Here is a 14,612-nt window from a genome sequence, read left to right on the forward strand (position 1 = left end):
ACCTCGATATCGATATAGTTACCAACGTCATAGCTAAATAGCTGCTTGCCTAGCTTGGTTAGCTCTATTAGCGAATCTAGGAGTTAGACTAGAGAGACAAGGCTACTTAGGCTCGAATCAAGGAACTCGAGAACGGCGAAAAGCACTTATAGAAGCTGGTTAACGAGGCCTACGCTAAAATTAAGGTACTCGAGGGCGCTAAAGCAAGCCGTATTAAAATCGAACTACCTAGCAAATACAGAGGAACTAAGGAGGACCTTATAGGATTCCTAACAAACCTCCGATCTTACTTCTAGCTTAATAATGACAAGTTTCTAGACGACAAAGCTAAAGTCCTCTATATAGCTATAAGACTAAAGGGCAAGGTACTTAGATGGTTTAAGCCTATATAGAATGACTATCTTATTAAGGAAGACGAAGATGACCGAGACACGTTTATATAGGTAGTCTTTTGATCTTACGACCGTTTCGAAGAAGAGCTTAAGAAGATTTTTAATAATAAAGATAAGAAGATTTATATATAAGAAAGACTTACTAATCTCTAATAGATTAAGTTAGTAGCCTCCTATACTATACAATTTAGATAGGATATACTTAAGTCTTAGCTTAACGATAAGGTATTAATATAACTATTCTATAATAGCTTAAAGGAAAAGGTTAAAGACAAGCTATATAAGTACAATTCGCCTAAGACTCCAGATAAATATATTATATAAGCTATTAGAATCGATAATCGACTCTATATATAAGAGTAATAGAAATGAGGTCGAACAAATAGAACTATAGTTAAGGCTAATAACAAGAAAAAGCGAGCATATATTAGTACCTCGTATAGGATATACCCCGGAGCTATAGATATAGATATAGTATAGAAGCAGGACCAGAAGAAGACGACCAAAGATAAGTCTAATGTTACCTACTATAACTATGGAAAGAAAGGGCACTATAAGCGAGAATGTCGAAGCCCGAAGAAAGAGTGGAAGATAGTCCCTAGAAAGGAAATTACGGTCATCAACGAAATTACTAAGAACGTTATCGAAGTAGCAGCTATAGGTTACGAAGATAGGGGTAGTAATATAGATAGTCTCGGATATAACAGCAATAATAAAGACGAACAAGCACCGTACTCCAAACTAGTCACTATAGACCTAGAGATAGGTCTTGCTAAATAGGATATAGTAGGAGAATACGTACCATTAATTTCAATTCTCTTAGCCTTGAGGTAGTAGGGTTTTACGGTTATATAAAGGCAGGATAGATCGTAGACAACCGATACCTAAGGAATCGAAAGACCTAGACCTAATGTTCTATTCCTCTAGGAACGAATCGAATAGTACCGTAATGAAGTTTTCCGGCTTAACACAGAACTACGCGAACGGGATAGACGCTTAACTTAACTTGCCTAGTAGAGCGATAAGATAAAGGACGAGACAAGGGAACTCTAATATATTATAAAAACTATTAAAGGAGAATAGCCTATGATATATAATAGGCCTAATAGCTACGCTAAGTATTTTAATGACTAGTAACTTAGTAATAACGTATAGAACCTAGAATACTAGTTTACGTACGCAAACTATAGAAAAGACAAGCGTATATAGGAAAGCTACTAAAAGAAATATTCTTACCTTAGCGTTAAGGTACCTATAGTCTATATATAATAGGAAGGATTTAAGAAAGAATTCTAATACCTCCTAGGCAACGCTATATAACTATATCCTTAATATAAGGTATATATATAAGTGCCCTAGTTCTAGTATATAGTATATAGATACTAATATTACTTTTGTAATAAATTCGAAAACAATTACTAGCTAACCCAACAAGGAAATAAGGACAGAAGCTTACGCCCTATAGAATAGGTCCATAATATAAGGAATAGAGCGGCCAAATTGCTCTAGAAGATCAAAGCCCGCGATCTAGAAGGCATTACGATAGTTCTAAGACAAGCCTAGCCTAGGCACTACGGAACAGGACAAAACATATAAGACTCGTGCTAGAGTAATGACTACCTCTATTACGCAGACGAAAAGAAATCGCGAATTCGGGAGCTCTAGATGAAGCTATAGCATATATAACGAAAAGCAAAACGGACTTAATGGTAGGAAGCTACAAGCACTTAATAGCTTATAGAAATGAGTACGATTAACAAAGCCGCTATTAGTCGAATAACTAAAGAGGTTAGTATTAACCTAGGAAATGGGTTAGGGCCCTTTAAGGGGCCTAGAAACCATTAACGCCTATATAGCGGCGAGTAGTAGCGTAGTATAGGAGGAACTAGCGTAAGAGACTACTATATTAAGACCTCTTAGCAGAAATATAGAAAATCGCTGTAATCTTTCGACGACGGCGGCAAGATAAGCGACTGTGGATAATAGCACAATGGAAATAGCACGAAATGCTTGTATTAGTAGATAGTAGAGCAGAGATAAACCTGATTTTGCCGACACTTGTAAATTAGCTATAGATACCCTAGAGAATAAAGTGGAAGTATAATATAGTCAAAGGGCTATTTCCGATATAATAGGTATATAAGGAGACTAAACTAATTAATATTACTATAGTAAGGAAGACTATGATAATTATATTTAGTATTATAGATATAGGTAACGACAAAGATATAATATTAGGGTTACTATAGTATAAAGATTATAACCTAGATATTAGCTAGAAGAATAGTAGCTACCTACGACCCTAAATGGAGTTATATTCAACTAGTAAAATAGTAAGTATATAAGGATTATAAGCAGACAATACTTAGGGGAAGGCATATCCTATAGATCTATTATAAGAGACAGATAGTAATAGGCAGATTATTACAGACTCTAGAAGAAGCGGCATAATGACACTAACGTTATAATAGGAGGAACGAGCTAAACCACTAATAGCTATTCTCTCTATTGACAAATGTAGAGCATTATAACTAGAGTAATAGGTTGAGATAGGAAAAATCGCTAGCATTGCTATAGACGGAACTAAGTTCGTATATTATTAGAAAACCGAGAGACGAGATAAGACTAGGGAAGTACCGAAAGAATATAAAGGATACCTAGCATTCGAACTAAAGCATCTAGAAGGATTACTAGAATACGGCCTATAGGATTATAAGATCAAGCTTAAGGAAGGAGTATGATTAAAGTTCTTTAAGATTTACTATATAAGCTAGATATAGAACGAAGAACTTAAGCAATATTTAAAGGAGAACCTTTAAAGAGAATATATCTACCTGTCGATATCGCTAGTAGGCTACCTAATCCTATTTATGCCCAAGAAGGACGGAAAGCTATAGTTATATATTGACTATCGGTAACTTAATAAACAGACTATAAAAAACCGATACCTATTACTACTAATCTTATAGCTCTAAGATCAGTTAGTAGGAGCCTAATATTTTACGTGTCTTGACTTGCTATCGGCTTATAACTATATATAGATTAAAGAAGGCGACGAGTGGAAAACGGCCTTTAGGACACCCTATAGCTATTATAAGTACCTCGTTATACCATTCGGACTTACAAACGCGCTAATAACGTTCTAAGCCCTGATTAATCAAGCTATCTAACCCTTTCTTGACAAATTTACGGTATGTTATCTCGATAATATACTTATCTTCTCTAAGATAATAAAAAAACACCGGAAGTACGTAAAAGTAGTGCTAGACGCGCTATATATATATAAACTATTAGTTAATAAGGAAAAGAGCGAATTCCACGTCAGGAAAACGGTGTTTTTGGGATACGAAATATTCCTAGGACAAATTCGGATAGAACCTTTAAAAGTTAAAGCCATTAAGAATTAGCTACGACTAACGTCAGTTATAGAAATATAAAGCTTTATCAGATTTATAAACTTCTACCAAATGTTTATTAGGAACTTTAAAGCGATCGTATAACCTTTATATAAACTTATAAAGAAGAACGCTAAATTCCAATGGAAAGAATAGTACGAGCAAGTATTTATATAAATCTACGATACTATTATTAAAGATCTAGTACTAGTATTACTCAATCCTAAGAAGCTATTCGAGGTAAAAATAGACGCTTTAGACTATGCTATCGGAGGACAATTAGGATAACAAGACGAACAAGGAAAGCTATATCCTTTAGCCTTCTTTTTAAAGAAGCTTGATAGACTATATCTTAATTATCTAATCTATAACAAGGAACTACTTACGATTGTCGAAGCTTTTAAAGAATAACAACTATACCTTAGTAGTACAATTAAACCGGTATAAGTATATATAGATTACAAGAATTTACAATACTTTATAATAATAAAGGAGCTTAATAGATAACAAATACGATAGGCAGAATTCCTTGTAGAATTTAACTTTAAGATCTACTATAAGAAGGGCAAAGAGAACGTACAAGCAGATATCTCAAGCCGATAAACAGATTATATAGAAGGACGAACAGAAATAACACTACCGTTATTTAAGGAACAAATAGACGGAATGCTATATTACAAAACGTAGACACCTGTAGAAGATGATCTACTTGACTTGTTCCTAGAATGTTACGTAATCTTTTGAGAAGAAAGGATTAACGAGACATAGTATTAAGTAGCACCTAGACTAGTAATACCTAATGGAGTAGAAGAAAGAGATAGGAAACTCTAGTACCAAGGCAAAGTATATATCTATGATAAGGATTAATAGCTACAAATAATTCGAGAACTCTATAAGTCGAAACTCGGAGGATATAAAGGAGTTACAAAGACTATCGCACAAGTTAGGAAATACTATGACTTTCTACAGTTAACGGCACAAGTTAAGGAAGTTATATAGAACTACGACATTTGCAATTAAAGCAAAATGGTACGATACAAGCTATATAGGCTACTTTAGCTATTACTAATAGCTGACAAACTATAGAGTTTAGTTATAATAGACTTTATTATAAAGCTACTAGAATCTAAGGACACGGCTATAGGAATAATCTACAATAGTATTCTTACTATAGTAGATTGCCTAACTAAATAGGCATACTTCTTTCCTTACAAGGAGTCCTAGACAGCAGAATAGTTAGTAAACGTAATCTATCGGCAAGTTATATTAGTATATGCTTGGCCACAAGAATAGATCACTAATAGAGATACTAAGTTCGCGTCAAAGTTCTAGTAAGCGTTAATATAATAATTAGGCGTTAATAGCAAGCTATTAACGGTATACTACCCATAGACTAACAGACAAGCGGAGCGACTAAACTAAGTTGTCGAGTAGTATCTCTATTCTTATATTAACTACTAGTAAGACGACTAGGTCATGCTATTACTAATAGTATAACTCGCTTATAACACGATACTGACGGAAATAGCTAAAATTACACCGTTCTTTACGAACTATAGATATAAAGCAGACCTTAGGCAAGGACTAGAGGTTATAGTGCCGAGAGCAGTAGTTAAAGCGGAATAAATACACATACTATATAAAAAGCTTAAAAAGGAACTCGAGTTTATTAACACTAGAATAAAGAACTACTACGACAAATATAAGCTCGAGGGACCTTACCTAGAGAGGGGAGACAAAGTCTACCTAATCGTACGAAACTTACGAACCAAACGACTAAGCACAAAGCTAGACTTTAAGAAGGTCAGACCCTTTATTATCAAAGAACGAATTTCGACATCTAACTACTAACTATCGTTACCATTATCTATATAACTATAGATAGATATTTTTTATATTTTACTTCTTAAACTAGTATTAAGGAACGCTAAGGTTGCTACATATATCGAAGCAGAGGACGAAGAGGAAGAATAGGACGTCGAAGAAATTTTAGATTTATATACTATTAATAGGGAACCATAATATCTAGTTAAATAGCTTGATTTTAGACTAGAGGATAACTTATAGGAACTAGTTAAGAATTTAAACCACCTTAAGAAATTAGAATAGTTCTACTGATAGAACCCGGATTAACTAAAGGCAAAACTAGGACAGAATCGAAGATAGCGCCCTAGTTAATAATATTAATACTACTATTAAGCTATATACCTAGAACTACCCTAGATTCCTACTACTCTACCTCTTCTAATTTATCTAAAGATATAAGACCCTAGTAAACTATCTCTGACCCTTAAGACAATAATAATCGCTTTTAATAACAAATATAGTCTAAATAAGCTAGAGACTTGTCTAGACGACGCTACGCTTTTACTAATAAATTATAGTTAGTATAGAGAGCCTCTTTAGCATCTTATTCTAATTAGTTAAGGCACTTTAACTCGTCTATAATATAGGATACTATAGAAGTTAGTATAGGAAAAATATACTAATAAGGGAATATAGACAAGATAAAACTAGAACCCTAGAACTATTATATAACCTTCTATAACAAACGTATTCACTATAACGAGAAGAACTCTCTATTATATAGTAGCAGAGGCCATACAAAAAACAATAAGAACAAGGCATCACTTCGAACCCTAGCTTATTAATAGCAGTAGCCAGGGCAATACGCTCCTTAGTCTTCACAGACCTTTTTATCAAACGCTTTACTATACGAGATATATTATCAGCAACATACAGAGAAAAGAGGGAAATACGGGAGATAACTTACTAAGGGTTGTTAGCGCTATTTGAAACGGCCTAAGATAGGCTTTCGGGTCGAAAGCCTTAAAGGAAGGGCATTGTATCACGGAAATGTATATGTAGGACGTCGCCTAAGTCGCCTCCCCCGATAGGCTAATAGGACAGTAGGCACGAACGGACTAATCAGGAAAGGATCACGCTTGGCAAAGTGATCTATATACTATAGGATTACTACCGTAGCCGTAATCTAGATAGCAAAGGATCACTAGGTAAAGAGTGATCCTCGGATTATATATATATATAGATAGTCACTCGTTATAGTAGACTCTAGGAGTTTACTAGTGATAGTAACCTGTCCTATAATTATAGTACTTATACTAAGTATCGCTAACTACTATGAGAGATAACTCTAGTGTTATTGTGAACCCTTTGGCTTTACCGAATCCCTTAGACGACCTGCCTACTTGTCCTGCTCAAACTACCTTCGTCTAAACCCTTTTAGAAGAAGTCTGAGTTGGGTTCGTTACACTAGTAGGTTTATCTATAGAAGTAAGAGGGACCCTAATAATAATAAAGAGGCCAAATTATAGGCTAGATTTAACGATGCCTATATTGTCTTTGATAGCCTTAAGGAGGTAGAAAATACCCTTGTAAGCATAGAGTTTGACCCCTTTACTAGCACTAGGGTTATTAAGTCTAGCCTGCTATACCTGTCTATAAGCACGTTAATTAGGCCTATTAAGAATTACCTTACTTATACCTACTAGGAGTGTCGTAGTAATAAGGATATACTTATCCATACCTACTACTAGATCTACTATTACTACGAAAAGGCTAGTAGTAACTTTTTTAGGGCTAACCCGGCTATATATAGCCTTAAGAAGAAACTAAAGACTATATATAAGGTATACTATACCACTAGTATAGTACCTACCGGTATACCTAAGCCTAAGGAACTATTAGTAGCTTATATCTATATATCTAAGGGAGATAATAACACTCTAGTTAATAGCTACCTATTTAAGCTTAGCTACCTATATTATAATCTACCTAGCTACTAGGTTATATACCCTATACCTATATAAGTCATTACTACCTAGGGTATAACTAAAGATAATAAGGCTAATAAGGACTTTACTAAGTACTAGTAACTAGCTATTAAGGCTAACCTTCTTAGGCTAGCTTAGACTATAGTTTAGAGGTAAGATAAGGCTATTAATATCGTTACTAAGGCCCTTAACTAGATCAAGGAAGAGCTTAAGTAGCTATAGGAGACTTCGACAGCTATAAATGATAGCTATATAGCTACCCTTAACTAGAAGAAGGGTATAGATAAGAAGCTTTAGCAGCTTAAAGGTATAGTTACCTGACTTAGTAAGCATATTATATTAGCTATTATATTATAAAGGGCTCCTAGAACGTAGCTACCTATAGCTCGGCCACTACTAGCTACCATAAGGGCTAGCGCCCCTCCTAGCTTAATTGCCTACCTAGTTATATACCTACTACCTACAACCACTGGCCAGAAACAACTATAGCTAAAAACGCCAGTATAGGAGAGCCCCTTACATAAGAAGGCTATTAGCACACTCTACGGTAACCGTACCCTGGCCAGGGACACCTAGGCCAGGGCTAGGACTCTCATATGCCCATAGTAGGAGCGCCTATTAGCATTATCTATATTCCTAGACAACCTAGGCCTAGCTAGTAATAAGAAGGACTAACGGATAAGCAGATAGATATAACTATAGGATAGAGGAACGATTATAAGGACTATCGTAATAGATAAAAGACTAATGTATTTACTAAGTTATAACAGGTCGTCATTTTTCCTTTCGAACCCTGGTACCTATTATAGTATTTGGCTATCTATAGGTCAGATCTGACTAACCTACTAATAGGGATAACGAGCCAGGGTGTTAATATATATTTAGATAGTATCTCTGAGTGCCTCTGGTACTTAGAACAATAAACGCTTTTATTACCTACTTCTATAGACCGTAATAGTTAGTCTAGGAGTGCCGCCTACGGCGCGAATACTGCTGTGGTGTCGTACTTTTATAGCCTTTCTGAGCTATACTGATTGCAGCCACCGAGCTGTAGCAATTTATCTACCATTAGCCTCTACAACCTCTGTCTTCTCACATCAATCACACACTCTCTGCCACCGTCAGACGAGATTTCGTGGAGCCGGATCTGTAGGAACAATTCAAACGTCTTCGTTGCCTGAACCAGCAGGGCGGGAACCTAATGCGGAGGCGAGCCAAGGCGAGAGTCCCATTGTCTCGTTGTCCTGCATATCGTCGGCTCCAGGCAGCCGCACGCCGGTGCCAGGTAGGGTAGGTAGGCAAGCATGCCGGGCGTGATCAATCCCGTCTCGAGCCAGACATTTTCTATCCAACGAGAAGTGAATGCCTGCCACAATTGAATCAGCCGGAAATGGGTGGGTTGAGACATTGTGCTACGGTCCGTGCGGGCAGTCGAGGCTCCGGTGTTGAGCCCAGGCCACAGGGGGTTCGGATGGTTGAAGCTTATCAGGAATGTTTTGACTTGGGGAAGAACACCCCGGGGTGTAACTGAATATTACATTGGGGCCCGAGTTGTTGGGATCCTGTACTTCTTTTCATCCTTTGGGTATCATCTTTTTTGTTCTTCTGGTTCTGTCTATATCTTAGTCATCTACTAATTACGTAGGCCTGCCGTCCCCACTATTAACCAAGCCATTCCCTTCTAACTGCGGAAGGAATTCCCTGCTATTTCTAGGAAACGTATGTATGTACCTACTGTCCCACGTTATGCCAAGGTCAGGCACTGTACAGTACGTACCTGAGATACCTCGTACGCAACGGTCGCGGTATGTGGTATGTACGGATTACATTAAGATATCTGTCAATTGAGATCGAAATGAGGCCACCCACAGGCACCTGCGCTGCTCCCAGGCGTGTTATTGTGTGGCGCGTGGCTGGTGGAATTCCCCTCTGCTGAGCCACAGCTTCCCAGTGCCACGAGTGTGGGACCGAGCCTCCCGCTCCCAACGCGACATCACCAGCTCCACGCCATCTCAAACTCAAAGAGAAGCAGTACGACGAAGTTCACCCGATCCTTACATCTAAACAAGTGGGAAACAGTGTCACTCTTCTTTATTCCACCTTTTTTCCCTCATCTCAGAGCTGGTCGTCGACGATGCCGATGAAGTTTTGCGCCGAGCGCAGCAAGGCAACAAGAACCACCCCGCCTTGTGCGATGGCTCACCAAGTCGCGGAGCCCCGCCTTTTTTTCAGGACGGTTCTCTCCCACCACTCCCGAGGAAAGCTAGGGACAAATGGCATCGCCACCTAGAGACGGCAGGCAGGGCATCCTGACTGCTCAGGTATTTGCCAAGAGCGCATCCAGCAACCCATTCAACGCCCTCAAGGCCACGCGAAGGGAGCTGGTGCTGCCATTCAGGGCGTTTCCTTGTGGGTGTGAACCTTGGCCTTCAGACTCGGGCCTTAAATTTCATCTCGCGCATTCTCTGCCAGCCGTGCTTTGCGTTACTAACATCCCGGGACAGGGTACCGAGCGTACGACTGAGTGCATACCTACCTAACCTGAGGTACCTTAGTTAACTACGGTCTGTCACTTCATTGCGGTTTCGTACAGATTAACTACGGATCCATATGCTGGAGAGAGGGACCTGGAGTGGGGCGCCAAGCATCAGAAGCTTGCCTGCCCAATGCGCCGCAGCTGCGGTACATCAAAGCTCTGGCGCAACAGCGACGGAACCTTGACGGGGTGCAAGCAATAGCAAGTCGTCTCTGCCTCTGAATTTTTGCCTCGTCAACCACCAACTCTCAACCGCGACCCGAGCCACCATTCCAAAACCATCTCCAAAACCATCCACAAACTCCACCACGTCAACGCGAAACCCTCAACGTCGCGTCATCAGCATCGAATCCGCGCACCACGCGACGAAATTTTACAAGAGCATAATATCCAACTCCTTTCTTCAGAGTCGAACCACCCCGCGCATCCGCGTGCATCTCAGCAATGGCCGGCGGAAAGGGCAAATCATCGGGCGGGAAGAGCTCCGGAGGAAAGACGTCTGGGGTCGAAGGCCCCAAGAAGCAGCAGAGCCATTCGGCGCGCGCTGGTTTGCAGGTATGTTCATTCACTGCAGAGCACATCTTTCTAGACGCGCCTGTTCCGCTCGGAGCGCAAAGCCGTCGAAGCGCCGCTCTCATTCACCAGCCTGGCCCGCCACCACCACGCGTCTCCCCTTCATTCTCCGTCGCTATAGTTCGTTAGATTGCACGCGCCATCGTCAGCTACGCCCAACATCTGGCTAGTGCCAGCCAGCGCCGTACGCTCACGGCGACGGACACGGGGCCGTCGCGAGACCTGGCCACAGCCGCGATAAGCCCCGCAGCTAACGCCTAACAACAACACACGCTCCCTTGCTTTATTATGTCAAATCCCTTGCTAACGGAGCGCGTTCCAGTTTCCTTGCGGCCGCGTCAAGCGTTTTCTCAAGCAAAACACGCAGAACAAGATGCGCGTCGGCGCCAAAGCAGCCGTCTATGTCACTGCCGTCCTGGAGTATCTCACCGCCGAGGTGCTTGAACTTGCTGGGGTAAGTCTGATAAGCGCGCCGTGGAATTCTGGGAACAACAAGCCAACCCCTTGATGTCGTTCCCGTACCTGTCTCGTCTGCTGGAGCTCTGGCTAACCCGCGATCTCTCCCCTCTCCCTCATCCAGAACGCCGCGAAAGATCTCAAAGTCAAGCGTATCACTCCTCGCCATCTTCAACTCGCCATCCGTGGTGACGAAGAGTTGGATACACTGATTCGCGCCACCATCGCTTTCGGAGGCGTTCTGCCGCACATCAACCGCGCCCTTCTCCTCAAGGTCGAACAGAAGAAGAAGGCCAAGGCCCCGGAGGCGTAGGCACCGGCCTGGCAGACGCGAGTTTCTCAGTCACGTATTCGATAATGAAGTTTGGCGGAATGGCTTGGTACTCGTCTTGTTTGCTTCCAACAACCTTGGGCCCTGTCGCCCGCTCGGTCCTGATTTCTTTTCATACCGCGACGCGGCCCCTGATAAGGCAGGGCGAGAGCGGCTGCACCCGTTCAGGCACTCCTGCGGTGCACGGGCACAACATCGTGTCCGATGAGGGAATTTTGAGCCGAAGCAAGGCTGGCGTTGGTCTGGGGGTGGGGCATTGTGCCGAGGGAACAGCAGTCTTCTCGTTGGTTCGACCATTTGTTTTCTTTTCTCTGCGGGAGGGTTCTGATATCTGTAACAAAACACGGTTTTTGTCTCTTCTTGGGGTTTATGGGCTGAGCAAGGCTGGTCTACGTAACGCGTGAGTGGGGTGGGAATGGGAGGACGCCGGGCCCAACCGCGGTCTCACGCAGGCGCCCACTTGCTTGGGCGAGACAGAGCAATGGGGTTTGGAGGTCAACAAATAGGATGTGATTGCTCTCTTCGTTATCAGGCCGGCGGTTGTTTCTGCAGTGCTCCTCTTCCTTGCGCCTTGTGTATGTGGCGTTACCGGCGGGAAGTGTCTCGGGACCCAGATGGCGAACCTGCCCTTAGGTACTTCTTTCACCGCTGCCGTTGCTGCTACAGCCTTGTCGGAAGCTATGGAGCTTCCAAACGTATTAGCCACGCGTTTGCCACAGCTATATAAGGCTGTTCAACGCTTTGGCCAGTCCCTTTGTCTATAAATACCACTCTTTTTGTCTCCTTTGTAGATAGTTTTAACAAGGCACTCTTTTCCTTCGTATAGCTACCTACTACAGACTGCTTTTAACGCTCCCGGAAGCTTATTACTACGTTTGGCAGTTATAAGCCCGGTGCCTTGACTACTCCTCTGCTGACGTATCTTTAATATTAATGGTAGCTTCCTCTATTACAAACCCTCTTACCTTGCTTTAATACGCTTTTAATAACGTGTCTATTATATCTAAGATCCTAGTCGAGACTTCTATGTACCTTATAGGGCCTAGTTCCTAGAACTTATAGTATATCGAACTATAATTATAGGCTAAATTTGCTAGTATATAGGGATTCGTTGACCTTAATAGTGATTATAAGCTAGATCTAGAAGTTCTATAGTGCTTAACCTATAAGTAAGCTAGAGATAACCTTATCCTGGCTTCCTAGGAGTAACTCCTAGAAGGATTATTGCCTTTGATATTTATAGATTTAATGCCTTTAGATATAGCCGTTATAGCCGAATTTATATAATTATAAGACTCCTTTTATAAAGATATTATATATATTATAGATATTAGTAAGTAGATAGGATAGTTATAATGCTAGCTAGTATATATTATAGATCCTAAACTTCATAAAGCTACGAAAGTATATAGGAAGAAAGATATTAACCTTATTAGGGGGATTATCTAGGCGCTTTACTTTATACTTATACTATCTGTTATAACGTTCTATATAATGGTTATAATATAATATATAGCTGGTCTTGATATAGCTAAGCGTTTAGGAGTTAATCTATAGTGCTAGATTTATAACTTTAATGTTACCTTTTAATAAGCTAACTAATATAATATCTTAGAAATATAGGGTATATAAGGATGTTATACCTTTCTTAATACTATTACTATATATATCTTACTAACCTAGGTAGTAAATAAGAGGATAGAAATCGAGCTTATTAATAATATAGGATAGCTACTTCCGGAACTTAATACCTTTATTATAATAGCTAAGATCTTAATTAATAATAATATATAATCTAGAGTCTTTTAGAAGTATAGAATCTTCTTAATAACTTATATATTAATACTTCCTATAGTTTAAAAGAGTAGTAAGGAGAGAGGCAAAGACTTATATACTTAGTAGTATAATATAAGATTATTACGAACGTAAGCCGACCTATGCCTATGGCTAGGCTATAGCGGCCGGAGGGCCTATACCTAAGTACTAATAGGTATAACCCTGCTATAATAGGTACAATTAGGGTACGGCCGGGAAAAGGGGATGACCGATCTATAGTATAAGATATATCCATTAGCCTATAGATCCGAAAGGGAGGTTTTCCTCCCTAAGGATTAGTTTTATAACTACGATTCGAGAGAGATATAGATAAGGCAGCCTGCCGGCCCTAGAGCAATTGACTCCTTCTACCCCCCGCGATTAGTACGAACCTACTTAGAAAGGCCTTTGTGATAGTGCTACCTCCCTTGGTAACTAGCCTAGTAGTAGGCCACCCTAATAGTTTCTAATCCTTCCTACCCTTTATTAATCGAGATAGTACCGTCATTTAGTTGTTTAACGCCTATAGGATTAGAGGAAGAACCCTCGAGCCAAAGTAAGACTCTTTCGGCCTAGTATTAGCCGTAAACCTATTCTAAACCCCCTCTTTACGTCCTAATACCCTCCGATTTAGAGCCCTTGGTATAAGGCCCTGACTATAAAGAACTTGTCTAGAATCTAGAAGGCCGGGTTAAGGAGCTAGAAAGGCTATAGTAACTATAAGACTAGGAAAAGTTCTTACTAGAGAAGCTAGGACTATTAGACTATATAAAGGCCTTAAAACGACCCTGATTACCTACCAAATCCTCTAATTTTAATGATTTGGGACATTATTCTAAGGCTATTAAGGTTACTAATCTAATTCGATTTACTAATATAATGACCTATTAGTAGTAGTAAGAGTAGCTCTAAGATTTATAATGTACTTTTTAGGGAGACCCTAAGCGGTTTAAAACATTCTAAAACTATATCTTATTTACGCTCGATTATATAGATAAATAACCCTAGAACTGCTAATATAACTATTATTAAAATATATTACCTAAAGAGTGTGATTAGCTAGAAGGTAACTAGACTCTATTCGAAAAGTAGATAAACGTCTATATAATTAACCTTATAAACTAGGTATCTTAAGTAGCTAAGGCCTTAAATTTGGCTTACTAGTAAAATAGCTAATCCCTATAGGATCTTTATTATTACCTCGAATCCCTTAAGGCTTAATTTCCTTACTAGGATAAGAAAAGCCAAGCTCTAAGCTTCTATATCAAGCTATCGCCTTTTCTTATTTCATTATTATCATTATTAGTCCTATATCATTAT

The 14,612-nt window shown here is 39.8% G+C and overlaps 2 protein-coding genes across 2 annotated transcripts; both read left to right on the forward strand.

Moving 5' to 3' along the window:
• Window positions 1–902: 902 nt before the first annotated feature.
• On the forward strand, window positions 903–1,172 carry MYCTH_2072459 (uncharacterized protein; the record flags this gene model as incomplete). Its single annotated transcript, XM_003666471.1, has 1 exon — window positions 903–1,172. A coding segment is annotated over one exon (270 nt), but the record flags the coding sequence as incomplete, so codon positions are not given.
• Window positions 1,173–10,364: 9,192 nt separating this feature from the next.
• Window positions 10,365–11,998, forward strand: MYCTH_112700 (histone H2A like protein). Its single transcript, XM_003666472.1, has 3 exons — window positions 10,365–10,672; window positions 11,013–11,144; window positions 11,271–11,998. The coding sequence occupies exons 1-3, from the start codon at window positions 10,562–10,564 to the stop codon at window positions 11,457–11,459; spliced, it is 432 nt and encodes a 143-aa protein (XP_003666520.1). The 5' UTR covers window positions 10,365–10,561; the 3' UTR covers window positions 11,460–11,998.
• The last annotated feature ends 2,614 nt before the right edge of the window (window positions 11,999–14,612 follow it).

The sequence above is a fragment of the Thermothelomyces thermophilus genome, chromosome 7 (assembly GCF_000226095.1).
Source record: "Thermothelomyces thermophilus ATCC 42464 chromosome 7, complete sequence".
NCBI lineage: Eukaryota > Fungi > Ascomycota > Sordariomycetes > Sordariales > Chaetomiaceae > Thermothelomyces > Thermothelomyces thermophilus.